At 41.8% G+C, this 27,842-nt stretch overlaps 1 protein-coding gene across 8 annotated transcripts in view; it reads right to left on the bottom strand.

Annotated features, from left to right (window-relative positions):
- Positions 1 to 27,842, bottom strand: part of FMN2 (formin 2) — a 199,895-nt gene that overhangs the window by 45,792 nt on the left and 126,261 nt on the right. For all 8 annotated transcript variants that reach the window (XR_014174411.1, XM_081941726.1, XM_081941730.1 and 5 more), the window contains 5 exons: positions 18,196 to 18,287; positions 16,212 to 16,341; positions 13,314 to 13,460; positions 10,617 to 10,676; positions 9,265 to 9,385 (listed from right to left, as the gene is read on the bottom strand). Coding sequence is in view for 7 of the 8 variants with exons in the window: in XM_081941726.1 (XP_081797852.1) it covers positions 9,265 to 9,385; positions 10,617 to 10,676; positions 13,314 to 13,460; positions 16,212 to 16,341; positions 18,196 to 18,287 (550 nt within the window). In the remaining variant the exon portion in view is untranslated. The remainder of the gene's footprint in view (positions 1 to 9,264; positions 9,386 to 10,616; positions 10,677 to 13,313; positions 13,461 to 16,211; positions 16,342 to 18,195; positions 18,288 to 27,842) is intronic.

The raw sequence follows: 27,842 nt of genomic DNA, 5'->3' as shown, positions 1-27,842 counted from the left end.
GTAGATATATTAATAAAATCCTGAGCTGTCTCAGGCCCTTTGTTTATTAGAATGTCTGTCTGGTACATAACAGATTAATGTCCAGCTACCTAAAGCTTTAAAACAAATGGAAAAGAAACTAGTGGCAGCTGAAGAAGAAATATTATAGAAATTGTTACTTCAACTACAAAAAATTAAAATAAAAAAATCACTCGTATTCTAAAGTACAAGAAAGCCGCCCACATCCTGAAAAAAAATCTAAAATTAATGCTTTTTTTATCTAGTATTCCTTATGTCTTTTCCCCCCTGAATTAATGGAGTTCAATGCATACTTCTCATAAAACAAGCAAACAAATAAGGTGTGGAATTTGTGCAGTTACTATTTTAAAAATAATGTAAAAATTATTCTTCCTTGAAAAAAAATATCAGTTTAATTCTCCTTTTTAGCCCTATGTATACTAAAAGTATCCCATTGATTATGTACTGTAAAATAAATGTTGTAATTACAAAAATAGAACAGGTTTGTTTGAGAGCCAGTTTGGTGTAGTGGCTAAGCATTAAGCTAGAAACCAGGAGACTGAGTTCCAGTCCCACTTTAGGCACAAAGCTTAAAGTGACCTTGGACCTGTTTCTTTCTCTCAGTTCCAGAAAGGAGGCAATGACAATTATTTCTGAAGAACATTGCCAATACAAATGCATGGGCTAGTCCAGGCAGTGTCCGAGAATTGGACACAATTGAACTGAAAACTACCCACAGAGCAAATATGAGCATCAAATATGGCTAATTGTACCAATTAAGTGTTTCCTCCTTTTTGACACAAATTATTGACACTTTTAGATACAGAAAGAAGCTCCTAAATAAAAGGAACTGTGTTTCATCTATGCATGTATTTAATCTGAGAAATAAATGCTTTATATCTAGCAGGCATTTAAAATGTGCATCAACACCAACACTCCTAGTCACATCCACATCTTGGGTCCCTAGTAGCCATGCTTTTTTTGGGGGGGGGGATGCTGTGCCTGCCCTTTGGTATAGCCTTCAGGGGATCCAGCTGGCGCCCACCCTATGGGCTTTTTACAAGGTGCATAGGATTTGTGTTGGGAGTGAAGGCAAGTCCTATTGTCTTATTGCTTTATTTTAGTGACTTGAAAGAGAATGGCATTTTTTTTTACCCCAGGAGGACATTATAATAGAGTTGGATATGGATTTTATGAAGTATGTCATTGTTTTTTTTTTTAATCTCTGTACACCACCCAGAGTCACCTTTGTGAGATGAGCAGCTCTACCACTCAAATTGTTTGTGAAATAAGTTAAGGTAAGCTAAGCTAAATTAAACTAAACACAACACCTTGGAAATTATTCAGTACACATCCTTCATTTATTAGTGCCATTATCCCTTTAAATTACTTTTTCAAAATTAGTGACTCATTAATCATAGACATTAAGCTCACAACCCTAACTCTGATTGATAGAGAAGTCTTGGGTGTATAAGATCAAATCCATCTCCTTCATCTCTAGTCTGAGCCAGAAGTGATCTGACTTACATTTTGGCTATGCTGATCACATTATCCCATGTCCCTTGGAATAATACATTAGAGGAGGGAGGGCCAGTTTAGTGGTAGAAATAGTACTACACTTCAAGACTTCCAATACACTAATTATAGGGTTGATCCTGGAATGATAAACCTTACTAATAACCTTTCATTATTACACAGGTATTTAATATCAGAAAGTGCTGATGTACTATTCTTGAATATGTTCCACATTCTAGAGAGAGATGTGCTGCAAAATTGAAAAAGAGACCCCCTTTCTACTAGGGCTCTTTAGAAATTGACATTTGAGGCAGGATAGGTAGCCTATTTCTGGCTGAGAGAAGACTAAAAGATTCAAAAGAAAGGGAGATGAGTTGTCAGGAGAGATCATTCATTGTTTTTAAAAGCTATTTTATGAATTCAACCATTTAAATCTATTTGATTATATGATCAAGCTCCCAAGATTACAGGTGGCTTACAAATGTCTACATAATGTATACTCTAAAGTATAATGATTAAGAGTATGTTCCCTCATACAGCATTTCTAAAAAAAACTGCTTTCCAAACTGAACATCAAATGAAGCGCTAATAATTACTTCCCAAATGGCTACTGAGAAAAGACTGCTTTGACAACTGTGAAAGCTTTAAAAAAGAGCATCTCTGCTAGAAAGGGATTTCAAAGCTTTGGGGCTATGACTAAGAAGGAAAATTTTAGGGTGCACATTCCATCGAGTTTTTAATTCAGGAAGGCAGGTTTTAACTACAGGAGATTTTCCTTAACTTTAATCCTATACAGCAGTGTTTCTCAACTTTGAAGTGGTTGGACTTCAACTCCCAGAATCCTTAGTTCCTAGTTCTAAGGAGAGAAGCAATTTAGAACTAAGGAGAAATTTTCTGACAGAACAATTAATCAGTGGAACAGCTTGCCTCCAGAAGTTGTGAATGCTCCAACACTGGACGTTTTTAAGAAGATGTTGGTATATCCATTTGTTTGAAGTGGTGTAAGGTTTCCTGCCTAGGCAGGGGGTTGGACTAGAAGACCTTCAAGGTCCCTTCTAACTCTGCTATTCTATTCTATTCTATTCTATTCTATTCTATTCTATTCTATTCTATTCTATTCTATTCTATTCTATTCTATATCCTTCAGCCAGCTTGAAGTTATTTACCTTTTTAATAGCAACTTTATGCTGTGTTTCAATTTTCATACATTTGTTCATTTTCATTCCCAAAACCTATTTTCTGATCAGACACTGCTATCACAATATTATTTTAATCCAATTCCCAGAGCAAAAACTAATTTTAGCCACTATATTTACCATGTATTTAATATCTACTGTATTAATAAATATCACACACACTCACAAAAGTGTTGATATTTTGCTCCACTATGTATTTGCTTTTGCTGTATTATGGTACTTCTGCTATTTTTAAACCCTGTTTATCCAGTATGAACAGTTGCTTTTGGAGTTTTGGAGTGAATCACCGATCTTGGTTTCAATCCTTGGGGACCCAGAAAATGAGGGTCTGCCTGCCTATATAATGGAAATCAAAGTTTAGGGAAAGTGTCTAGAGCCAAAGATATTAATTTTGACAGCTGGAAAAAGTTAGTATATTTTATATCAGCTTTCTTGGCAGGAGACACCCCCCCTCATTCTTTCTCTCAGTCTCTCTCATTCATTCTCTCTCTTTCTCTCTTATATAGTATTACATATCTATAATCCCTACAATAGGCCCTTAAGACCTGCCAATATTACTATTCCCATATTAGCACTAGCATACTGGAGAGAAGGGCAAGGCTTAGAAACATAACTAGAGCAGGACACACAATTCTTCACGTTTGTGGGCAGAGCAATTGGGTGGATGGTTTATCCTACAATTTCTCCAAGGTGACCTTGCCTCCCATCATTGATAACTGCATTGAAAGGTGGGATGAATTCCTCCAAAAACGTCTCCTGGAATTTAACTGATGCATTGGAAATCAAACAGAATGCACACCACTGAAGAGATATTTCTAAAATAAAGAGAGAACATTTCCACATACCCTTTGGCTACATTTTAACACAAAAAGCCCAAGGCTATCATGTTCCATTCTTGAAAGGAAGTTTAAAGTTTCTTGATGCAAACAGGCCTGGCTGCCTAGCTTCCTGATTTGGACACTGCATTTGCCACACAATTAAGATAAAAAGGAAAAACATTGTAGGAATTTTTTTCTGCCCTGTGCTAGACAGAACAATAGCAAATTGCCTTAGAGAAACTAACACTTGTGGCAAAGATGAGGTTTGAACTGAAGCGCTTTCAAATATTCCTATTCTTTGCCCAATCTCTTAGGATTTGGATCGAGATAGGTGGCAGAAACCTCGGTGAATCAGGAATATGGGGTTTTCCCCCCCCCTGAAACTTAACAACAGAATTGTATAAGTGTCTGTATGAATAGAAATCCTTCTTAGTTTCATGAAACTAATTTCCAGATAATTCTGCACAGGGTGTCGCCCAAGAAGTTTGTTTTAGAAATATATTGATAATTTAAGAAGAATCTTAAGCAATTCCTAGATTAAATTTGATTTCTCAAACATTGAACCTTGCTTTTACACACACACACACACACACACACACACACACAAATATGTATTATATATTTAAAATAAAATTGATACATTTCTGTTAGATATTAGCATATATCGGAGGAAGTCTCCTCTCTGGTCCGCTGCTACAGCGGGAAACAGGTATCGCTCTGATTGGTCGAGAGGCGTACCCGAGTACTATAAAAGGGGAACCCTCCGGCCACAGAGCAAGCTGGATCACTACTACTACTAATAAAGAGCTGTTAAGTCACTTCGTGTCCGCAGTCTGTTCTCTCGTTGCCCAGATCTAACATTGGCGACGAAGGTGGGATCGAGAGACAGATAGGACGAAGAACGCTACCTCCAGAATCTCCGGATTTGATCCAGCCTAGGAATTCGGCAGAAATTCCGGCAGCCATCTCAGGTCACCACAGCGTGGCAAATTCAAACGAGAGAAGATGGCGATGCACACTCCCCCCGCTCCATTCGACCCAGAGAACGACGAATGGGAAGCCTTCATGATTCATTTCGAGTGTTTTCTCGAAGCGAACGAATACACGGGGATCACCGACGCCCGGAAGAAAAACATCTTCCTCGGCTACTGCGGAAAAGAAGTCTTCAACACGGCCAGAGACCTCACCGCGCCTACTCCAATACAGGCAGTATCATGGGCGGCATTGCAACAGGCTCTACAGACTCATTACGCGCCAAAACCTTCCCGCCATGTTTGCCGCCAAGCATTCAACACGAGGAACCAGAAGGCGGGAGAATCTATCAACCAGTACGTTGCAGCCCTACGAAAAGCAGCCACACATTGTGGATTCAGAGACCTGGATGAGCAGATTATGGATCGACTCGTTAGCGGGCTGAGAGACATTTCTCTACAAAAACGGCTGTTAGCCAAAACCAATCTAAGCCTACAGATTGTACTCGACGAGGCAAGAGCTTCAGAAGCAGCAGACAGATCAGCGGAGACCATTCAACGCGGATTCAACACAGGCCAGCCAGCGCCAAGACACACCAGAGTCCACTACGAGGACACCATTCCAGATTTCGGGGATCCTGAGCTCGAGGAAAGTCACCTGATGCGGAGCAGTCACATGAGACCTGGGGGGAGACCCGGATCCCGTTTGCCGCCCTGCGCAAGCTGCGGAGGGAATCACCCCCGGTCTACCTGTCGGTTCAGGAACGTTGTTTGTTCGCACTGCGACAAACTGGGGCACATCGCACGAGTGTGCCGGAGCGAAGCCCCTGCCTCAAGGCAACCACCCATGTACCGCCAACAGAAGCCCAACCCAGGCGCTTGGCGAAATCATAAAGGGCGCCCAGAGAGAAATCCACAAGTGTTTACCCAGAGAGAAAATTCCCAAAGAGCTGAGCGAGTGTATCCCCAGAGAGATCACACACAAAGAGCTGAAAGAGCGTTCTATCAAGATGCTCAACGAGAGTATTTTCAGGATTCAGATGCTGAGATAGAGTTGACCCAGAGAGAGGAGTTGCGAACATATCTCACCACAATAAGTCAGGTCTGCACCAAGCGGCCAAAAAAGCTGAAAGTCACAGTCCTCTTGGAGGGCTCACCTTGCGAGCTGGAAGTTGACACAGGATCGTCCCTGACGATCATTTCATGGGCATCCATGAAACAGGCTATCCCTAGCCTCAAAAAGAGCCAACTACGCATTCCAGACATCCTGCTACGAGACTACCAGGGGAACCGAGTCCCCATCGTAGGCCAAGGCACGTTCCAAATCCGCTTCAAGGACATCGTAGCCCAGCTGCCCGTGACCATCGCCAGGGCACCATTACAAAACCTCCTAGGACTGGATTGGTTTGAATCCTTGGGGCTAGAAGTCACCGGAATCAACGCCGTGGAAAACAGCAGCGCTGAGCAGATTTTTAAGGAGTTCGAGGATGTGTTCAGCCCCGGTCTTGGTAAGTATGTGGGTAAACCAATTTCATTCAATTTAGACCCCAAAGTGGCGCCAATCCGACTTAAACCGAGACGGGTGCCTTTTGCACTCCGCCCAAAAATAGATAAGGAAATAGATAAGTTAGTGGAGCAAGGAATCCTTGAGCCGGTGGATCACGCGCGCTGGGAAACGCCCATTGTGACCCCAGTCAAACCAGACGGATCAGTCCGCATCTGCGCGGACTATAAATGCACAATTAATGTCGCGCTACAACAAAGCGCATATCCTGTGCCTGTAGTACAGCACTTATTGCACTCGTTGGGGCCAGGAAAGGTATTTGCTAAATTAGACATGGCACAAGCTTACCAGCAGCTGCCCGTAGATAGCACCACAGCGGAGGCCCAAACTATAGTGACGCATAGAGGAGCATTCAAATGCAACCGGCTACAATTCGGTGTGAGTATTGCTCCAGGATTGTTCCAGAGCGTCATGGAATGACTTTTGCAAGGGATACCGGGAGTCGTCCCCTATTTTGACGACATCTTGGTGTCCGCTGCAAACGAGGAGCAATTAAATAAAAGAGTCAGAACTGTTTTGGCCAGAATCAGAGAAAAGGGTCTCCGCCTCAAAAAGGAAAAATGCCAAATTAACGTGCCTAGCGTAGAATTCCTGGGTTATAGAATCGATGGTCAGGGAATACACCCCACTTCAAAGAAAATTAAGGCGATCCAGGACGCCCCCACACCACGAAATCAGACCGAGTTGCAGGCCTTCCTCGGACTACTTAACTTCTACAGCGTTTTTCTGAGACAGAAGGCGACCGTTGCTGAGCCACTACACCGTCTACTCCAGAGGAACACACCATGGAAATGGGAACGATCCGAAGCTGCAGCTTTTGCCGGAGTAAAGCGCCTGCTCACCACTGACTCACTGTTAGTCCAATACAGCCAGACACTACCGCTGGTATTGACCTGCGACGCATCACCTTTTGGAGTCGGCGCAGTCCTCAGCCACTGGATGCCCGACTGAAAAGAAGCACCCATCGCCTTCTACTCCAGGACTCTTTCATCGGCCGAGAGGAATTACAGCCAGATGGACAGGGAAGCGCTAGCTGCTGTAGCTGGAGTAAAACGTTTCCACGAATACCTCTACGGCCGTGATTTTGAACTGATTACAGATCACAAACCGCTGTTGGGACTTTTGGCGGGAAACCGGCCCACTCCAGTCTCCCTTTCTCCTCGCATGACCAGGTGGACTGTTTTCCTGGCTGCGTACTCATACAAATTGATTCATCGACCGGGCTCCACTCTAGGACACGCAGACGCACTCAGCCGTTGCCCACTACCGGACCTTTTGCCAGACCCCACTCCCGAAGTACCGGTGCTGCTTATTGATTGTTTGGACTCAGGACCGGTTTCTTCCTACGATGTTGCAAGGTTCTCTACTAAAGACAGTTTAATAAAGCAAGTTCAAACTTGGGTTTGGAGGGGGTGGCCGAAGGGAAACGTGGGCCCGGAATTCAAAGTGTTTTGGTCAAAACGGGATGAACTCTCAGTGTTACAAGGTTGTTTATTGTGGGGGGATCGAGTTGTTATTCCGTATGCTTGCGTAGGAATGTATTAGATGCTTTACATGTTGGTCATCCGGGGATTGTTAGGATGAAGGCGTTAGCAAGAAGTTACGTTTGGTGGCCAAACATGGACAAAGAAATAGAGGAATGGGTGGCCACTTGCGACCCATGCAAGGAATCGAGACCAGCACCCCCGGAAGCGCCCGCCACAGAATGGGAGAAGCCTAAAGCACCCTGGTCGCGAATACACATCGACTTCGCAGGGCCATTCCAAGGTCAGACCTTCCTTATAGTTGTGGATGCATACTCGAAATGGCTAGAAGTAGTCCTAATGACTTCAACCACGGTAGAGGCAGTCATTAAGGTTCTACGGCGACTTTTCGCCACTCATGGCCTGCCCGACCTCCTGGTCTCCGATAACGGGCCCCAGTTCACGGCCATGCAATTTGAGACATATCTAGCAGGTCAGGGAATTCGGCATGCCCTCGTCGCGCCATTCCATCCGGCATCAAATGGACAGGCGGAGAGAATGGTGCGATTCGCAAAAGAGGCCCTCGCTAGGATGGGTCCAGGTGATTGGCAAACACGCATTGACCATTACCTATTGATCCAACACATTACCCCCAGCGCAACGACAGGTAGGAGCCCCGCTGAACTACTCATGGGCCGCCGTCTACGGTCTCACCTGGACCGTCTTCACCCAAATTACTCTGCCACAGCTCCCCCAGACTCTACGAGCAAAATTTGGAGTTTTAGCATAGGGGATTCAGTATACGCCCACAACTATGCAGGGGGGACATTGTGGTTGCTGGCAAAGGTCATTGGCATCACGGGTCCACGATCGTATCTGTTGGAACTGGAAGATGGGCGGAACTGGAAAAGGCACATCAATCAACTTCGGGGTCGCCTAGCACACTCAGACCTTCGAACCGAGGACGAGAGCTACCTACCAACGCAAAGTCAGCCACTCGAGAGCCCCAACACAGAGAACTACGACACCTGCGAGCCCAGGTCTGAACAAGAGATCGAGCACGAAGCAGAGCAACCCCCAAGTAATGTAACTGAGCAGACTCCGGAACGCCCTAGCAACGAAGGCACGAAACCCCCCCGAACGCAAAGCAGAAAAAGCATCCGATCCTGCAACCACTTCGAACCAACCCGAACTGCGACGCTACTCCCGAGTAAGGCAAACCCCAATATACCTAAAAGACTATGTTACTAACCACAACGTTCCGTCTAGGAGGGGAGGGGTGTTAGATATTAGCATATATCGGAGGAAGTCTCCTCTCTGGTCCGCTGCTACAGCGGGAAACAGGTATCGCTGTGATTGGTCGAGAGGTGTACCCGAGTACTATAAAAGGGGAACCCTCCGGCCACAGAGCAAGCTGGATCACTACTACTACTAATAAAGAGCTGTTAAGTCACTTCGTGTCCGCAGTCTGTTCTCTCGTTGCCCAGATCTAACAATTTCAGATTTACAATTGAATTTTCCCATTTCCTTTCTTAATACAAACCCATATAAATCTTTAAATATAATTCAAAATTCAGCCTAAGGTCTGACATATTTCTGTATCTGAGAATTTGACTCTCATAGTGGCTTTCTTGTTGCAATTTTTGTACACTTCATGGCACAGATTAGAGGTATTTACCAGCATGTTCCAATGTATCTACCAGCATGTTCCCATCTCTGGCTAGAAGTCAAAGCTTTTACCTTTCAAGTCTTTTTTCAGTTTGCGAAGATCCTTGTTGAACTCTTCAAATTTTAGCTGAGAAGCTTGAAAAAGATCCTGCGGTTCTGGAAGAGGGAAGATGCATTGTTCTTTTCCGGCATCCTGGCAAAACAAATAAGCAGGTTGAATAGATAACATAACATTAAGACAAGAACTATATATTTTTCTCTCTTTCATTAAATATGTTACCAAAGTGATTCAAGAGCAAGTTTCGCTTAAAGCAGGGTGGGGAATCTGGTGCTTGTTTTGGCTCTGCTAAATTTCTATATTACTGATAGTATTATATGTAAAGGGAATGTTGGTTAGATAATGTTCAACTTTTAAAGCAATAATTTTAGAATAGAATAGGATAACAGAGTTGAAAGGGTTCTTGGAGTTCTTCTAGTCCAACCCCTTGCTTAGGCAGGAAACCTACACCACTTCAGACAAATGGTTATCCAACATCTTCTTTAAAGCTTCCAGTGTTGGAGCATTCACAACTTCTGGATGCAAGTTGTTCCATTGGATAATTGTGCTAACTGTCAGGAAATTTCTCCTCAGTTCTAAGTTGCTTCTCTCCTTGATTAGTTTCCACCCATTGCTTCTTGTCCTACCCTTGAGTGCTTTGGAAAATAGTTTGACTCCCTCTTCTTTGTGGCAGCTCCTGAGATATTGTTCTTGATTGGATGGTATTTAAATGTCAGAAAAAGCAAACTTAAGAGCTGGTTTGGTATAGCAGTTAAAGCACCAGGCTAGAAACCAGGAGACTGTGAGTTTCACTTACAGACTTTGGGCTAGTCACTCTCTCTCAGCCCAACTCAACTTCCAGGGTTGTTGTTATGGGGAAAATAGGAGGAGGAAGGAGTATTAGATATGTTTGCCACCCTGAGTTATTGGTAAAAACAAAGATAGGATACACACACACACAAATAATCTGGTCAGTTTTGCTTTACTTTGACAGTTTTAGTCAATGATTCTACTGAGTAGCATGCTAGCAACATCTTTCACTTTTGAAAGTATATAAGCAAACAACAGCCACATTTATCAACTGCCTTCATTGCATGCTTAAGGAACCAGAAGATAAAAAGATGACATTCAATATTGTGAAAGGAAATCCATGAACATGCAACCCTTTTTAAACTCGCCTTCATTCAGTAAACTTCCCATGCCCTCATATATCTTCCTTAGAGGTTGAGAAATGAAGCTTGAGGTTGAAAATGCAGATTTTGAGCATGTAGGAAAGCATTTGTCACCTTATTCTTAGTTCCCTCAAGAAACCACTCTACTAGATCTCACCAAAAGTTTTTTATATTCAATGACAGAAACAAAAACAATTCTAAAAGTTCATACTTACCTCATCAAAATTGCGCAAATAATATGAGACAATATATGACAGAAGACTCCTGCTGTTATCCTGTATAAGGTCAAAATTAAATAGCATTTATATATGAAATATATTGACATTTCGATTGAATAATTTGCATTTGTATACATTTGGAGCACAGTTAGTCCTCAGATAACAACCATTCATTCAGTGTCTGTTCCAAATTATGATGGTGCAAAATGAGGGGACTCATGACCAGTCAGAGTAGCTGCTGCTGTCATGTGATTATGGTTTGGGTGCTTGGCAACCAGCTTGCAATTCTGATGAATTGCAGCATGAGGAGTCCTGCTAGTGCAGTGCAGGGATGGGTTGCTGCTGATGTTACTGCCTGTTCACAACCTGCACGCCATGTGCGTGAGACATATGTGTGCTGCGTGTGTCACATATGTGTGCTGCGCATGCATGCACTCTTCAATGTAAATTGTTCTGCGTGCATGTGCAGAACAATTTACAGTGAACTGCGCATGCGCAGTCACTAAAATCCAAAATGGCGGTGATCAAGAGGCAGCAAGGGAACCAGTTCGGGGGTGTAGCAGGTCTGGGTTGCTGCCAGTTCTGCAACCCAGGCTTGAATTTCATTACTGGTTCGGCCAAACTGGACCAAACCGGCAGCAACCAACCTCTGGTGCAGTGGCTAGAATCCAGTATTGAAGGCTAACTCTGCTCACAGTCTGGAGTTCAATCCAGATGGCCTCTAGATTAACTCAGGATTTTCTATCTTCCCGAGGTTAGTAACATGAGGATCCAGAATGTTAGAGGCAATATGCCGGCATGGTAAACCACTCAGATAGTACTGTAAAATACTATGGAGGGGTATATAAGTCTAAGTGCCATAACTATCACATGTTGTGATCTTCACTGCCAACTTCCAACCAGCAAATTCAATGATGAAACTGGCAGGAGTTCTCAAACGGAAATCATGTGGCAATGCTCTTAACTATAATGTTGAATTCATTTAACAACTGCAATTGGAATTGCTGGAGCTGCTGTTGTAAATCGGTGCATTCATACAATGCCACACTTTATGAGATCGCTTAGTGATGGAGTTGCCAGTCCCAGTCATCATCATTAAGTGAGGACTACCTGTGTTATGCAAGAAAGCAATTGAAATGCAAAAATGGAAGTGAGAATAAAATCAAAAGCCTTCCATGCATTTATGCAACACATAATAGAGACTTTTTAAATATCACTTTTAAGATAATATAATAATTTTATTGTGTTAGAGTGCTAGAAGTCTAAGAAATGGTGAAATAAAAAGATCCCCCCCTTTGTGAGCTTTACAAATGTTTTTTATTCAGTCTGTTAAAAGAATTATATTACTGAAATATAAAAAAGGAATATATATGGTAGTAGCAGGAAGATTATTTAGATGTTATATAAATTCATTATTAAATGGAACACTTATGAAATTTTAAAACCACCGAATATGTTTATTTTTCAATATTAATAATAGGAAAACTATCAGAATTTTAGAAGTTGTAATCCAATGTTTTAGCAAGAAGCAAGATTTTGTGATAGATTTAATTTGTCAGGTTTTGGATTTTTTTCCCATGAACACAAGTTTATTTTAATCTATCTCACTATGAATTTACAAATTTGGAAGAAAAAATAGCACAAAACTGATTGATCATTGTTACATCTCCTGGTACATCCTTTTTAATGCTCCCCCCCCACCCCCAATACGCGTACATGTAGTCCTCAATTTACCACCACAATTGAGCCCAAAATTGTGGGCTCAGTGAGAAATTTGTTAAGTGAGTTATGCCCCATTTTCTTGCCCCACTTGTTAATCACTGCGTTTGTTAAGTTAGTAATACGGTTGTTAAGTGAATCTGGATTCCCCATTGACTTTGTTTGTCAGAAGGTTACAAATGGTTGATCATATGATCACTGGACACTACAACTGTCATAAATATGACCCAGTTGTCAAGCACCCAAATGTAAATCACATGACCCATGAGGATGCTGCAACCGTCATAAGTGTGAAAAATGGTGTCATGTCAATTTTTTCCCCAATCACTGTCAGTTTGAATGATCAGTAAACAAAGTATTGTAAGTTGAGGACTATCTATATTTTCTGCAAACATTTTGTTAGGCTTTGAAATACAAACTACAAAAATCTGTAATTCCAATTTATAGATAGACATTATGAAAATTGTGTAACATCAATTTGTTACACACCTCTAGCATCCAAGAGTTACTACAAGACTAAATAACATAATAACATGTTTTATCTCTACATTTGGAGATTCCTTTCTTTCTTCCTTCCTACCTTCCTTCCCTCCTTTCCTTCCTTCCTTCCTTTCCCTTTCTTCCTTCTCCTTCCTTCCTTCCTTCCTTCCTTCCTTCCTTCCTTCCTTCTCCTTCCTTCCTTCCCTCCTCTTTCTTTCTTCTTTCTTTCTTTCTTTCTTTCTTTCTTTTTCTTTCTTTCTTTTCTTTCTTTCTTCTTTCTTTTTCTTCTTTCTTTCTTTCTTTCTTTCTTTCTTTCTTTCTTTCTTTCTTTCTTTCTCAGAATCAAACTCCTGGAGTGAGCAGTGAGTTAGCCTGCAGTACTGCATTCTAACCACTGCACCACCACCGCATTGTGAGCATGAGTCTTTCATGCTTAATAAAGCAATGCAGCATATTAAATGCCATAATAATTAAGGCATGGGAAGTAAAACTTACACTACTCTTGACATCTTTGAGTTTGGGAAGTATGTCCAGTCCAAAGCCATCTGCTTGTCCTCTTGTCCTATTTCCACCATTCATGTAATTCCCGAAAGCGAGGACCAAGCCTAGAACCCGCATAACTCCTGAGCCACTTTTCAACATCTGGGGAAACAAGATGCAGATAAGCTACTACAGAACATGTTAGAAACATTTCATTTTATTTAATAAAAAGTGTACACGCACATAACTGTTGTCAAAACAATTGAATGCAATTTAATTTTAAATAGTTCATAAACACATTGGGATGATCCCAAAATAATAATAATAATTGTGAAATTTCCGTTTTATAATTTATAAATTCCTTACTGTTATGTAGGTGTATCACTAATTAAAAAAAATAAAATACATTTATATCTTGAGAAAAGGGGTTATTGAACATTTGAAGCCAATGCCCATGTGCTATTTACTGATGCAGAAATATTAATTCTGCGAGCTTCAAACTTAAAAATAGTTTTTATTTTAAGATTAGTGCAGTACTGGGGAGCTTTTGACTTTTCAAATATTGTTCAGGTACTCCATTATTGGACCAGGTGGAAAAGAGTTATTGTTCAGCAGTATTTGTAATGAGATAAGTTCCCCACCTACACCATAAAAAGAAGGTTTTCTAACATTGCTTAAGGAAACAGAAACAAAATGGTGAACCATAGTTTAGAATAAGAGATATTCAAGTTCAGGTACTTGTCATTTTTTGACAAAGCTTGCTCAAATGTCTTTAAGTTAAATTAAACCTTTTTTTATTAATATTGAACAACTTTAGTATGATAGGCTGGGCCCACAACCAATACTATAATCACTCTGGAGACAGTTCTTGGTGTGAAACCATCTCACAAGAGATGCAGGAAGTGCTGGATTAACTAAATGTAATGGTATTGGGAAAGACCTTTGGAGATAGATAGAGCCACGAGATGCTACCTAAGGAACAGTCAAATAACGGACAGCACAACCCAGAACTGGACAGTGGGTGGGGCAGGAGACTCAGAAGAAACCTTCCTCAAGTTTCTTAGATTATGAAGGAGATGAGCAGAGGGAAGAGAGGTGTACTTTCAGATTTGCAAGATTTTTGTCAATTTAGCTTTGCAATAAAGTATAATTAGCTCATCTGGTAGTATAATCATTCACATCTGGTTTATCCATGAGACTAACATCAAGCTGCAATCTTTCCCCCTACTTCCTTTACAACCCAAGAAACTAGGGGAGGAACCTTTCTGAGCCTGTTGCCCATCCCACTATCCAGTTGTAGGTCATGTAGTCTCTCATCCAACTGTTCCCTTGGCAGGCTCTCTTGGCCCAGCCTCCCAAGGCCTTTCCCATACACCATCAGACCAGTCTCCTAAAGCTACTAAGCAGGCAATAGAACAGAGACAAGCAAGCAGCAATTGTAGGAGAATGAGCTAGCTCTCCTGGCACTGGAATACTTGAAAGAACCATGCAGGCTGAGCCCTATAATCAGTGCAAACATTTCTGAATGGAAGAAGGCATCTGGCAAAATTAAACCATGCAAATTAAAAGTTTATAAAGTATATTCGTGTTTTGGCAAATGTGAAAAATACAGAGCTTTGTAATAAAGGGGGCACAGATCTACCCTTTCCTTAAGGCATAGGAATTCTTGACAGCTACGGAAAGTCTGATGAGCAAAAATTCCCCCCCTCCTTAAAAAAAGAACACATGATTTATATTGATAACAGTATGAGGATAAGAAGTTGGATAGCCTCATGTGTGCTTCCTTGTTCTCCTTCAAGAAAAAGTGGGATACAAATAAAGAAATAGGCAAAACACCACACTGGTCATGAATGGGAAACATTGACTTAATTGTCTAACAAAGTAGATACACTCCTGCTCTGTATATCATTCCCATTCCATTAAAATTGATAATGGTGAATGAATATTTGGGGGAGGGGCATATAGATGGGTTCCAATGAACATTTCAGATGGAATACACTGCAAGGACTTTCTATTCCCTTAGTGACACTGCTTCCAGTTAAATTATAGGGATTATATAGAAGGCAGCAAAAAGTTCATCAATGGCTTGACCTCTGATTGGTTGCAATGCAGAAAGCCTTAAGCAGGATGAAATTGGTTCCAGCATAACAGCAGCGGCAGTGGAACAGGCTGCAAACAAGCATGACACTAAGCTTTGAAAAAAGGCAACAAAGTTTGGTGACTGAGGAATTATTAAGTTCCCTGAGGAACATGTCTTTAACTGAACATTTTTAAGCACTCCATCAATGCCCAGTAGATTTTTTCCCATGGAGAATTACAGCTATGAAAGTGTCACATGGAACTGAGAGCATTGGAAAAAAAGAGGGAGTGTTATATACCTTCCTCACACAATATTTTCAAATTCATCTTTGCAGCACTGTCAATAGCAACTATGATTTCTTGAGACTGAAGAAGAATCCTGAAGTTATAGCGATATCTTCAAGATTATGTAGCCTATGTAATATTAACTAATATTTGTTCATTGTTATAAAGCTAACTGTGGGAGAAACTGTTGCCAGTGCTGCCAAAACTACAATCCGCTGTTTGTTTGGAAATACTGAAGGAAAGCCAGTGCCTGTTACAAAGAGAGAAGATTTTGCTTTGGCACAGGAAGAAGGTATATTATTCTCTAGAGGTTGATATGCGTTGGCTATAGACTTGTGGTGTTATTATACTTCAGCACTGAAAGCCAAATCTTAAGATTTACTTTGATCTCGAAGCAAAATCATAAAATGTTCCATTCAGCAGGACTGCTATCCTTCACATTTAATGAGCATGTAAAATAAATAAAACTTTTGAAATATGAGTATTGTTGAATAAGGAAGATTAAATATCAGCCAATCTAGGTCTTGCATCAGATGGTCCAGAACCTACCTCACACAGTTTCTGCAACAATTCAAGTTTGCTTCGGAGAGAGAAAATGCTTTCGGAGAATGTTGATTGGAACAGGATACAAAAGGCTCGTTCAGAGAAGTTGGGAATCAGGGAGAGCTCATAAAGGAACCTGGAGACATTAAGGAAAGATACGACTGAGATCTATTAAAAGAACTTGATGGACAAAAGTAGGTTCAGAATTATAGTCTAAAACCATTCCCAATTAAACCAATGAATAATGAAAATTTGTTCTGAATAGGAACAAATTATCTGTATGACTGTGGAACCCAAACATAGGGGGAAGGGTAACAAAGGACTGATAGCAGGTAAAGGATATTTATTGGTTTTGGACCCAGCAAGACTAAAGAACAATGAGATCCATTCCTTCTCTGAAATTGGGAGTGGAACTTAGAAGTCTTCCACCTAAAATGAGACTTCCAACAGATACAGATACCTCTCACCCCTTACCAACTCAAATTAGCCAGTGCTAAGCAGTGAAAAAAACAACAATTTTGCAAATAGTGACTAACTGTCATTTTAATTTCCCATAAGGACACTGATATCCCAACAGATAAATGTTCTGACACTTGCCTTGAGCAAAAAACAAGGCAGTGGGGAAAGAACAGGTCTATTAAAATATGTGTCCCTCGAAAGGATTTAGGTCCTCAAAGAAGTGGCTAATAGTGCTATCCTGTTACTGGGGCTCAGAACTTTGGTTCAGATGTTGAATGTGATTCACTCATCAGCAGAAGAAAAAGATAAATTATCTAGATCAGGGATGTCAAACTCGATTTCATTGAAGGTTGCATCAAGGTTGTGTTTGACCTTGGGGGCTGGGATGGGTGTGGCCATATTGACATCACTCATGTTGGGGGTATCTGTGGTGGCCCGAGTGTTTTGCTCCTGAGATCCATTTTCAGCCGCAACGGCCTCCTGCCACCTTCTGCCAAGACAAACGGAGCTCGGGGGGGGGGGGGCTGCATGCAGCTCTCCCGAGCTCTGTTTTCGTTGGCAGAGACACCGTGGGCCTGTCCTTTGCTGTTTCTAGGGCAGCCCTTGGGCCAGATCTAAGCACCCCAAGAGCTAGATCTGGCACCCGGTCCTTGAGTTTGATACCCCTGATCTAGATGGAAATACAGACTTGGGGTCTGTACAGGTTTATACACTTCTTGAAGAGGATGGGAATAATCATCAGAGATTGCTGCAAAATCTTACTTCTGCCTCCTGAGAGAGAACTGGTTAATACAGAAGTACACATATATATGCATACATATACATACAATCTTGCCTGAAAATATAAATTAATACTAAATGTTCTGGGACTTTCCATAACAAAAACCTTGAGAGACAGGTGAAACCTTGCAACATTTCAGCTATCTCACATGATAATTCAACTATTTCTAGCATATAATCAGGGAGCTCAGGAGATAAATTAACATTGTAAGAAAACTGACATCAAATATATTTGGGTGTCTATCGAATACTATGTCTGTAAGTGTGGTTACTAGACACACATGCACACACACATACACGCACACAAAGCTAAATTGAGTACATTTGAAGTAAGGATTAAGATGTAAATCCAAAGAATGTGCAAGAGAAAGGGAGTATCAAGGGTTATGGAAAAATAGCTAAGCAGGGATAAGGATCAAATTAAACTTATTCTCATGAAGAACAAGCAAATAGTTCTTTCTGGGGAGAAGCAAACAAACCAAAGGACTTGTAGTAAATTCATCTACTGGAAGAATTGGGGAAACAGGAGGACACACCACTATTGTACAAATCATGTGAATAGCCCAAGGACATCATAATTCGGTTTTCTCAAACAAAGTGGAACTGAATCTCATGGTTATTTATACTGTATGTATTGAACTGGTTAATTATTTGTTTCAGTTAGAGCAATTTGTGTTGTATCTGAACCTGAACTAAAAAGTTAATAGCTTGACTCTCTCCAACCAGTGTAGATGGCTTATAGTATCCTTACTGTTCAGGTTTGTCCAAAGATTTGGCATTCTCCTTTTCTTTACTTGATTTGCCATGCTTTTCTATCTTTTCCAGTTCATCAGATTGTGCTCTCTTGAAAAAAGATTAATAAATATAAAGAAAATTAGGAATTGAAGTAATGCATAATCATATGTATAAATAATTATCTAGGAAATTAATAATGCTTACAATTCAAATATAACCATTAAATTATTCCTTCAATTTATTTTAATTATTTATATAAAAAGATATTTAACATAAATATGTGGTAAACGTAGTTCATGAAATAATGTTAGATGTAAAATATTTACCCAGACAACTATCACTGAATAAAAACCTTCGTAGTTATGCTATTAAACATTTCCAATGTTATTTTATTGAAGCATAGATTAAGCTGATGCATATGTGAATAACAAAGCTACTTTTTGTTTTTTCAATAAAAAAGGGAGATAAAAACTTTTTGAAGAAATACATAATTATTTTAAATTCACACTCAAGATAACTTTAGTTATGGGAGATACAATCAGTTTAAAGGTAAAGTTCCGTAGCATATATGTGCTAGTCGTTCCCAACTCTAGGGGATGGTGCTCATCTCCGTTTCAAAGCCAAAGAGCCAGTGCTGTCTAAAGACGTTTCCGTGGTCAAGTGGCCAGCATCATTAAATGCAGAAGGCGCACTGAACGCTGTTACCTTCCCATGAAAGTTGGTTCCTATTTTTCTACTTGCATTTTTATGTGCTTTTGAATTGCTAGATTGGCAAAAGCTGGGACAAGTAATGGAGCTCACTCTGTTACATGGCACTAAGGATTCGAACCACCAAACTGGTTTGACAGTTAGTGTTAGATCGGGTGAATCTAACCAAACAGGCTTCAGAGTAACAAACAGCTCTTTATTAGCACGTCAACTATGTACAATCCAGCGAAGGTTCAGTCTGACAGCAGCCCTTTTATAGGGAGCTGTCAGACCCTTCGACCAATGAGATTGAATCTCTGTTTCCGCCGGAACGAGGACCTTAGTGTAAACCCTTACTAATGTTTCAATGTTTCTGGTATCTAACACCCCTCCCCTCTTAGATGGGCTCAACCGACTTGTGACGTAGTGATGCAGGTAGATGGGCTTTCTGGTGGCTCGCCCAGACCTGAGCAGTTCAGTTGGTGGGTGTTCTTCTGTCAGGTCAGATGGACCTGTTGTCTCCGTGGCTTCAACTGGTGGAAGCTCCTGGAACTTCTCACAGGCTGCGGCTGGAGTTTCTGGAGCCAGTTTGCTTGGAACTCGCTGCGGGCCTGCAACAATTATAAATAAGTGCCCTGGTACTTTCGGGATTGAGTTATCTGTGGAAGGAGTGAATTTGTGCTCCTTTTGTGTAGGGCTTTGGCTAACTCGTGCAGGAGTTACCTCTGGTTGCCTAAGACTGGAGTTGGAGATGTGGCCACGGAGTTGATCAATGTGCTGTCTCCAATTTTGACCATCCTCGAGCTCTAATAGGTAAGAGCGAGGTCCGGTGATGCCTATTACTGTGGCAGGAATCCAAAGAGTTCCCCCAGCATAGTTGTGGGTGTAAACTTGATCCCCTATGCTAAAGTTTCTTATTTTTCCAGTCAAATCTGGGGGCGATGTGGCCGAGTAGTTTGGGTGTAGGTGGTCTAAGTGGGACCTTAGCCGGTGACCCATTAGAAGCTCGGAAGGACTTCTACTAGTGGTAGCACTTGGCGTGATGTGCTATATGAGGAGGAATTGATCAACCTGTGTTTGCCAATCTCCCGGGCCCATCCTGGATAGGGCTTCTTTTGCAGACCTCACCATTCTCTCCGCCTGTCCATTGGAAGCCGGGTGGAATGGAGCGACCAGGGCATGTCCGATTCCCTGTGCTGTTAAATAGGTCTTGAATTGCATGGCCATAACTTGGGGCCTGTTGTCAGAGAGCAAAACATCGGGCAGGCCGTGAGTGGAGAAAAGTCTCCGTAGTGCCTTGATGACCGGTTCTGCCGTGGTAGAGGTCATGAGGACTACTTCTAGCCATTTCGAGTAGGCGTCCACAAATACCATAAAGGTCTGGCCATGAACCAGGCCAGCAAAATCTATGTGCATCCTAGACCATGGTGTTTGAAGTCGCTCCCACTCCTTAGCGGGCATTTCTGGGGTAGCTGGTCTGGACTCCTGGCATGGTGTGCAGGTAGCCACCCATTCTTTGATCTCCCTGTCCATGTTAGGCCACCACACATAACTTTGGCCAAAGATTTCATCCTGACAATTCCAGGATGCCCTATGTGTAAGGCCTCTAATACTGCAATGCACAGTTTGGGTGGAACAATGACTCAGTCCCCCCACAGTAAACAATCATTTATTACTGACAGTTCATCATGTTTGCAGTAAAACATTTTAAATTCACACCCCAAAGGACCCTTGCGTCACCCCCTCCACACCCAGTTTAAAACCTGTTGGAATGTAGAGTCTTTTGCTGAGTGGCAGGCGACGTCACAAGACGAGGCAGGACCAGCCTCAAGACAGTCAATGAGGAGGACTGGCATCTTGGGGGTAGGGTCTGCAAGCAATTCAGGCAGTGGGCATCGACTCAAGGCATCGGCATGCCCCAAGGTAGAGCCAGGTCAATGGACGAGACAATAACTGTAGGCCGTGAGGAAGATTGTCCATGTGGTCATTCATGGCAACAAAGAAGCAGGGGTAGGCCAGTCCCTAGCCAGCAATCCCAGCAATGGTTTGTGGTCCATGATAAGTTCAAAGTCATGACCATAGATGTATTTGTGGAACCATTTCACGCCAATGTCTGCACCCAGAGCCTCACGGTCCAGTTGGTTGTACTTCTGCTCAGCAGCAGACAATGTTCGTGAGTAGTATGTGATGGGCACCTCGGTTCCATTGGGCATGCAGTGGCTGACGGCCCCTATGCCAAACGGGGAAGCGTCACACATTAGGACAAGTGGCAGGGTCTGACTATATTGGAGCCAAAATGTGTCTGCTGACAGCAGTTTCTTCACCACGGCAAATGCAGCTGCTTCAGCTCTGCCCAGGACCATTTGGCATGTTTGCTGAGAAGCTGATGCAAAGGCTCAGCAACCGTGGCTTTCTGCTTGAGAAAAACACTGTAGAAGTTAAGGAGCCCGAGGAACGTCTGCAGTTCGGTCTGATTGCGAGGTGTAGAGGCATCCTGGATTGCCTTAATTTGCATGAATCCGAGAGCCATCGATGAGGTACCCTAGGAATTCAACCCTTCACACATTAATTTGGCATTTTTCCTTTTTGAGGCAGAGGCTTTTGTCTCTGATTCTGGCCAGAACAGTTCCCAATCTTTTAAATAATTGCGCTTTATTTGCATCCGATACCAATATGTCATCAAAATAGGGGACGACTCCTGGAATCCCCTGCAAAAGCCATTCCATGACGCTTTGGAACAGTCCAGGGTTGATACTAACTCCGAATTGAAGGTGGGTGCATTTGAATGCACCCCTGTGCATCATGATGGTTTGGGCCTCTGCCATGGCACCATCTACAGGCAACTGCTGGTATGACTGTGCCATATCTAATTTTGCAAAAACTTTTCCGGGGCCTAATGAGTGCAGTAAATGCTGTATAATGGGTGTAGGATAAGCACTTTGCTGCAAAGTTTTGTTTATCGTACACTTGTAATCCACGCAGATACGGACAGACCCATTAGGCTTGACAGGTGTCACATATAGGGGTCTCACAGCATGCGTGATCTACCTGCTCTAGGATTCCCTGGCCAATCAATTTGTCTAGTTCCAAATCAATTTTAGGGTGGAGAGCGAAAGGTACTCTCCTGGGTTTTAGCCTGATGGGGGCTACATTGGGGTCCAAGTTAAACGGCATTGGAGTCCCCTCATACCTACCTAGACCAGTGCCTAAGATGTCCTCAAACTCCTTAAGGAATTCTTCAGTGCTTTTTTCTCGTATGGCGTTGATTCCGGTCACTTCTAGACCAAGGGTTTCGAACCAGTCAAGCCCCAGGAAGCTCTGTAGGTCTCCGTTGACTACTGTCACTGGTAGCTGGCCGCAGAAGGTCTTGAACCTGGCCCACGATGGGGACTCAGTTCCCCTGGTAGTCACGAAGGCGGATGTCTGGAACCCACAGCTGATGCTCTTTAAGGCTAGGGATAGCCTGTTTGAGCGCTGCCCAAGACATTATGGTCAAGGATGACCCGGTGTCAATCTCCATATTGCATGGAGAGTCCTCAATGAGGACTGTGACTTTCAGCTTTTTTGGCTGCTTCGTGCGGACTTGGCCTATGGAGGTGTGGTAGGTGACTCTGGTGTCGCCTCCTGTTCGCTATGGTGGCAGCTGCCATGCCCCTTAGTTGGGCCTCTGCTGGTGGTTAGGTATGCTTCTGGGCTTCCAGGTTGTAGCGGGGCAATCGCTTCTGCAGACCTTGGTGATGTGCCCCTTGCATTTGCAGCATTGACATATGGCATGGCAGAAACGGCAATGTGTTCTGAGGTGGTTTTTTCCGCAGCTGGCGCAAGGCGGGAAACGCAGCTCAAATTTTTGCGCTGGCTTGGTGCAATCACTGCGCATGTGGTAGCTGTCATCTTTGCTCTCCGAGCCTTCAGGGTCTGTGGCCTTGCGATGCACGCCTGCACTCTTCCACGTACTCTTTGGACTATTTTGGCGCTGTAGGGTTTTCATTGATTTAATTAAAGACTCAGTAGCCCTGGCTTCGTCAAGGGCAATTTGGAGAGTAAGATTAGTTTTTGCTAATAACCTCCTCTGCAGGCCAATGTCCCTAACACCGCATATGATGCGGTCAAGTAGTAGTTCATCAAGATCTCTAAACTCACAGTACGCTGCAGCCTTTCTGAGTGTCACAACATATTTGTTGATGGATTCCCCTTTTTTTTGGTTACGGATGTTGAATTCATGCCTCCAGATGTATTTAGACGATCTGGGAGTGTAGTGTGTCCTCAGTGTCTGTTGTAGAACTGACCAAGTGACCGATTGGAGTGGCGTTGGCTCAGACAAATCCTTCACTGTCTCGAACACCTCTGGTCTGCAGTAGCTCAGGAACATATTCTTTTTCCGGCCTTCAGAAAGACCCATGAGCTTTTTGGCTCCGATGAAGCAATCGAACCTCATCATGTAGGCTTCCCAGTGTTCAGTGGCTGGGTTGTACAGAGTCGGTGGGTCGTGCATTGTCATCTTGTGTTCCTGAGCGCATTTGAATTTGCCGCTCAAAGATGGCTGCTCGATGCAGGGCCGTGCTCTGGGTTGGATTGACTTGCTGGATTGTCGTGCTCTTTTGATCTGCCTAGTTGCCTTCCAATCCCACCCTCATTGCCAGTGTTAGATCGGGTGAATGAAGGCACACTCAGGCTTCAGAGTAACAAACAGCTCTTTATTAGCACAAGTCAACTATGTACAATCCAGCGAAGGTTCAGTCTGACAGCAGCCCATTTATAGGGAGCTGTCAGACCCTTCGGCCAATCAGATTGAATCTCTGTTCCCACCGGAAGAGAGGACCTTGGTGTAAACCATTACCAATGTTTCTGGTATCTAACACTTAGCTTAGCCATTGAATCACCGCGTCCCTTGCAATCAATCAGTTTACAGGGCATTATTTAAACAGAAATAGGCATGACAATTTGAATCCAAAATTGCAGTGTATGATTTTTGCAGTAATTCTTAGATGCCTTTATATTAATAAGTTGTATCCTTTGTATACAAAAAATATACTTTTGCACAAAAATCTATTTTGAGATAAAAGCAATACAATGAACATTCTGTTAAACCGTTCTACAACTTATCATCTGCAATATCCCAAATTGGAAATGACTGATTTACAGGTATGATTAGGAGATGCTGTTTTCTTTCAGCAATATTCTGTTCCAGATAAAGAATGACCATATATTGTTAGCAATACATTTACATCCCACCTTTATTTCTATATGGCTCAAGGCAAATGTGCCTAATGTACACAATAACATCTTCCCTATGAGGTAGGTTGGATTGAGAGACAGCGATTGTTATTTTAAAGTATTTTCAAAGAATTTTTCCTAAATGAAATTCCAGTCACAGAACTTTAATGCTTATAAAAACATGTCCTTCCTTCTGAAATTGAAACCCAGACATATAGCTTAGACAGTCACCATAGCCCTAGCTCTTAAAATATCAACCTTATAACTTATGCATTAAAAAAGAAAACTAGCTCTAGCTCTTAAAATATCAACCTTATAACTTATGCATTAAAAAAGAAAACTGTGCAAAAATCTTTAATGCTTCTGCGTGGTTTAATATTGTAAAGCAAATTTCTATCATCTAATTGGCAAGGATGTTTCAACTGAGCTTTAATTCTAAGCCGAAGAATAAGTAAGAACTGTGGTAGTAGACTCTGACAATGTTTCATAATTAGATTACAAATGAGACAATCTGTCTATTTATAAAAACTAATGGAATAAAACACAACCACAGCTAATACAAAATGTTTGAAAAAAACATTACGACATAGAAGTGCCAGATTTCTAACATAATGTAAATTATTCTGAGTTGTGCAAGAATCTGTGTTAGAGGAGTGATAGCTTTATTTTCCCGAATACAGCAATGTACTAGTTATTCACAAAGGAATCCTACACTGAAAACTTGCACGAAGTACAAAATGTCACTGCCAGCAACAATCGGCATGCAAGACACAATCCTGGAAAGTGGTAAGGGTGGGGGAGATACTTCGCTAGATTGAGAGGTCCAAGAGCTGCAGGCCACATGGGAAAAATTACGTTAAATTAATGCTTGAGGATGTTTTGGCAAATCCATGTTTCTGTAGTGGCTGTCCAAATCTTGTTAGATTTTCTGAGATTTACTGCAGCCAATCAAAAATAGAGTCACAAAAGATCAAGCAACTTTCTGAACAATGAACCACTCGCTCAAATCCCCCCCATCTGGAACAAAATGAATAAGCAGCACATATGTATGCAAAAAGAATGACAGAGGTATGCCCTCTGTGAAATAGGTTCCTAAAAGTTACATATTATTCAGTTCTGTAGTTCTGTCTGTTATTTTTTATGCATGAAGGGGAATTTCCAGGATGTGGCATCTGATAATAGGAAAGAAAGGCAAATTTTCATTAAAAAAAACCAGGCTAATGGAAGGTAGCAATGCTTCAAACATATGTGGACCTGGGACATCTATCATAAGTGAAGTATACTTAAAGTCTCCAGACTAAGCAAAATAACAGATCTTCTGTTTCCCCAGAGGCCTGTGTTAAAAATGCATCCGTTGCTTGCTTATAAATGTTTATGTATTAGATTTAAATGTTGTCCAACTCTATGACTCTAGGCCAGCAGTCCCCAGGTTTTGTGGACTGGTGGTGGAAAAAGGGATGTTGCCATGCAAGTGGCAGGTGAGCATGTGCACACAGCTCCATTTGCACAAGTGGCAGCACACACACCTGCTGCTCTCACTAATGGAGCTTTGAGCATGTACTACTATGTACTACTATCAGTAAACTATGTGCATGAATATACCTGCTTGCCATTTCTGTGGCCCAGTTCCAAATGGGATGTGGCTCAGTACTGGGGCACTCCTCAAAGGTTGGGGACCAGTCTCTAGATCAGTGGTTCTCAACCTGTGGGTCGGGACCCCTTTGGGGTTCGAACGATCCTTTCACATGGGTCACCTAAGACCATCGGAAAACACATATTTTTGATGGTCTTAGGAACTGAGACACCAATGTTATCGTTGGGGGTCACCACAACATGAGGAACTGTATTAAAGGGTCGTGGCATTGGGAAGGTTGAGAACCACTGCTCTAATAGTTTATACTAAAAAATAGAGAAGAAAAAAGTCCCATGGCTCCAGAGAACCATATTACTATATCATGTCATACAACCAACAGGATCTTTATAAATTAGTCTCTATCTATGCCGTTCCTCCAGGTTTGGCTATAAATACAGTCTTAGAAATGTCAAAATCCTTAATAAATATATATAAAGAAATTAAATCACACCAATCAATCTTTCATTATTTTCCAAAACAGATATATTTGAAGGGTCTAAGAAGAGATAAATATTACAAATTTATTTGAGTCACTGATTATAAAAGCCCAGGTGACATGAGGTGGACACATCTTCAGAGTGAATGACCACTGTATGCCTCACCAGTTACTCTATAGTGTACTGGAATCTGGGAAGAGACCTGAAGGTCAACCACTCAAGTACTATTCAAGAAGTTGAAAAAGATACTGTGTACCACTGTGACATTCAGCCAAGGGAACTGGAAGCTCCAACTGCAGATGGAAGCCAGTGGTGAGCCCTGTACTATGAAGATGCTACCAACATTGAAAAAAGGTGTCACAAAAAAACTAATAGGAAACTGTGAACTGTCTTAAAATAACACCCACAGTTCAGTAATGGTTTCCTCTTACCTTCACTACTGGTTTGGAACTGGGAGTGCGCGCTTGCGCATGTCATTCTGTGCACGTGCAGAAACCTTCTGCCCACGCACAGAGCATCCGTGATGATGTCTGGGTGGGCGGGCGGAGCCTGCCACCGCTACCAGTTCGCCTGAATCAGAACGAACCGGGAGAATGCCACCTCTGCCACAGTTACTAAAAAATGGACTTCCAGTGCCCCCCACTGTACTAGGTTCTGCACTTCCATATTAGGACTGCAGAATTACCTCTGTGTCCACAGATAACCTGCACAACACGGTGTCTTCTCTGAACGGAAGAACTACTCTATATATTGAATTACTGAAGGAATCTGGGACTTTATGCAAGCAAAGATTAGACTTGGAAAGTAATTTTATCTCTCCTTTATAATGCTAAAATTCTGATATTCAATGAAACTGAATGGGGAAAATTTAGAGGAAAACTTGCAGCTAAACTATTGGATTTGCAAAGGCCCCTAAACTTCAATTATGAAATTTGTAATGGTCTCTATCGTAAACAGATGCTAAAATAAATTGACCAAAGCTAAATGTAATTAGTGTCCAGCGATCACAAAACTTAACTACTAATTTCAGAATCAACAGAATATGATTGATTCTGAGTCTCCATCTCTTACAAATAATCATGGTTCTAGTTTTCATGCCTTATTATTTGGATTCTTATCCACAGTGCACTATGTAAGATCAAGCCAGGCTTTTACAAATGATGAGATTTAAAATAGACTAAAGCTCATTTCGTCTTTGATGTGCACAGTACAAAACCTAGCTTTCAAACCTTTAATTATTTCCTGATTACAACATATCTGGATGAAGCTTTGGTGAAATGGCAAAGGATTAAGCATTCCTCTCCCCTGATTCGGATCAGTGTCACGAACAATAACAAGTAGGCTTGGAAGTTATTATTCTGCATCAGTTAGATTACTACATATTCATACATCATGGTGGAAATGTTGTTTATAACATTATCTGGGAGAAAAACAAGCAAACATCTTGAAGATTTCTAATCTCTTAGTAAAAGGTCTCTAGTTTTGAGTCTTGAAATCAAACACAAGTTTCCACATGGTATCTAATGTAGTGTGAGCCAGAAAACTTCCCCGATACAGGGATTTGGGTGTATGAGGCACCATATGAGAAGGTATATCTATGCATGTTATACAACACCAGAACAACTAGACACAAGAACAGTTTTTCCCCAAATGCCATCACTCTGCTAAACAAATAATTCAACAAATAATTAA

This window comes from Natrix helvetica, assembly GCF_964273705.1.
Source record: "Natrix helvetica genome assembly, chromosome: 2".
NCBI classification, from domain to species: domain Eukaryota; kingdom Metazoa; phylum Chordata; class Lepidosauria; order Squamata; family Natricidae; genus Natrix; species Natrix helvetica.
Note: the sequence above shows the minus strand (reverse complement) of the source record. Positions and strands in the feature narration are given on the sequence as shown.